The 2181-nt window shown below is 38.1% G+C and overlaps 1 protein-coding gene across 1 annotated transcript; it reads right to left on the bottom strand.

Annotated features, from left to right (window-relative positions):
- Nucleotides 1–500: 500 nt before the first annotated feature.
- GPR35 (G protein-coupled receptor 35) lies at nucleotides 501–1427 on the bottom strand. Its single transcript, XM_075266742.1, has one exon. It carries the CDS (start codon nucleotides 1425–1427, stop codon nucleotides 501–503), a length of 927 nt encoding a protein of 308 aa, XP_075122843.1.
- Between the last annotated feature and the right edge of the window lie 754 nt (nucleotides 1428–2181).

Raw genomic sequence — 2181 nt, 5'->3', positions numbered from 1 at the left:
CCTAAATTACTGTTATTCTTCCTAATATCTGAGGTATAGACTTAAAGGGAGTCTGTTAGCAGTAAATTGGATATAAACTTAGTCCTAGTACCTTGTAGAGGTGATTCTGCACTTTCCAAATATGCCTCTATTATTCAGTTTTGCAGCCCCATTTTCATGTAAATTGACACTTTAAGCAAATGAAGGGACTTTTTAGGGGTGTGCCTTAACGTGCTCCATTTTTGGTCTTTTACCCCTCTCATTTGCATATGAATAAAATGGCAATAAACATGAACATGGCATATTTAGAAACTGTAGAATCGCCTCTTAATGGTACTGGGAGTATACACAGCAGCCATTGTGAGGAGGCAGAGCTGCAGGGAGGGTAGAGAGAGCAGTAATAATAAGACAGAAGGTGTGTCTCAGACTACCACAGTACCAAAGCTCTGAGACTCCTTATCTTCCTGCCACACTGTATTATACGCCCATTCTTTTCTAAAAGTAATACTTCAAAAACAGGTTTATGACACACATGAAGACTTGCATTTAGGCAACGTTAACTTTTGTCTGGAGAGAACATCCCAAAATTCACTGGCTGCAAAGTAGTATCCCACAGAATCCATAACACAATTTGAGTTTGCCATGAGGTTTGCCACATGCATAAATTCATTGATTGTTTCTAGTATGTAGCAGGAGGCCCTGAGGCTTTCGGCAACAAAACGGATTGTGTATCCCACATGGATGGGCAAGAAACAAACAATAAAACACACCAAGTTGGCCATAACTATCTTTACAGCCCTCTTCACTGAACCCTGCTTAGAAGTATCCAATCTTTTTTTGACCCTAAGAGTCAAAATGACTTTCCCAGAGCAGAAGCTTATAACCAGTAATGGAAGAAAAAATCCAACAATGACGAAGACTAAGGAAAAATTAAAAGGATAAGTGCTGTCCTTCTGAAAACATACAGTAAATGTGTGGTCTTTGCTTTCCAAACTCCTCAATATACCAACCGTGAGGAAAACAATCCAGAAGATACAACAAGTGACAGACGCTTTCTTTAGCGACATCCAACTTTTGTATTTCATTGGGTGTCTGACTGCCAAGTATCGGTCTAAAGCAATAGCTGTGATAGTGAAAATGCTCATGTACATATTGAGGAGGTAAGTGGACGTAAGAGCTTTACACAATCCACTTCCAAGGTCCCATTTGTGTAAGAAAGCATAAATTCGGAATGGAAAGGTCAAAACCACCAAGATATCGGCGACCATCAGGTTCATCATGAAAAGAGTCGTTTCTGTCCATTTTTGCATTTTGCAACAAAAAATCCAAAAAGCCAGAACATTGCATAAAATTCCAAAGATAAAAAGCGGAATATAAGCAACTAGATTGAAAGTCTGAAATGGCAACCCTAGAGTTAAAAAGGAGCAATTTCTTTCTTCAAACGCCATTGGATAGCATAGATAGATCTGGCAGCTTTCCTGTATAGTTCTCAAACTTAAAGAAGTCCAATGGTTTCCATATTCCTTCTCGATTTCTCTTGAACCATGGAGTCGTAAGAAGTCACCATTTCACACTTCATCCATATGTAAGTGTTTACCAGATCCTTATTCTGCAAAATAAATCAGCATATTTACTATGAAGTACAATTGGCGCCCGGTAATTTTAGGGACAAGCAGTGCACATGGCCATATTATAGCCCATCGTGACTTCTGAGTTATACTGAGCATTAGTAGGGCAACTAAAGTATTCTATGGGTATATCCTGTACCTCTGTAAACTAAGCCATGTACATGAAGCTCTTATATATTTAGTGACATAGAGAACTTACCTTTTTGTGTCAAAGTGGAATCTTTTAATCAACATGCAAGTGAGCTATATGTTTCACTCTGGTGTCTGCATCTGTCTCCTGTCTCTTCCCACAGACTGACCTTAAATCATATACAGATGAAACAGACTTAACCCAAATTTCTGCAATTGGTTAAACTGCTGCGGTGTGATATCTTATAGCGGAAGACAACAAAAATCAAAGCAAAGTCATTGGAAAATGTTTATCCAATAACCTTTCATTGGTTTTTTGTTGTCTTCTATGATAACATATAACATTGTGGCAATTTAACCAAAAGTTCAGGTTATCTGTTACATCTGTATAATGACAGAACGAACATCCTGACAAAAGTGCATAAAGATGAGTATAGATAAGGTT

This window comes from Leptodactylus fuscus, chromosome 3, assembly GCF_031893055.1.
Source record: "Leptodactylus fuscus isolate aLepFus1 chromosome 3, aLepFus1.hap2, whole genome shotgun sequence".
NCBI classification, from domain to species: domain Eukaryota; kingdom Metazoa; phylum Chordata; class Amphibia; order Anura; family Leptodactylidae; genus Leptodactylus; species Leptodactylus fuscus.
The sequence above is the reverse complement of the archived record's forward strand: the minus strand, read 5'-3'. Positions and strand labels throughout refer to the sequence as shown.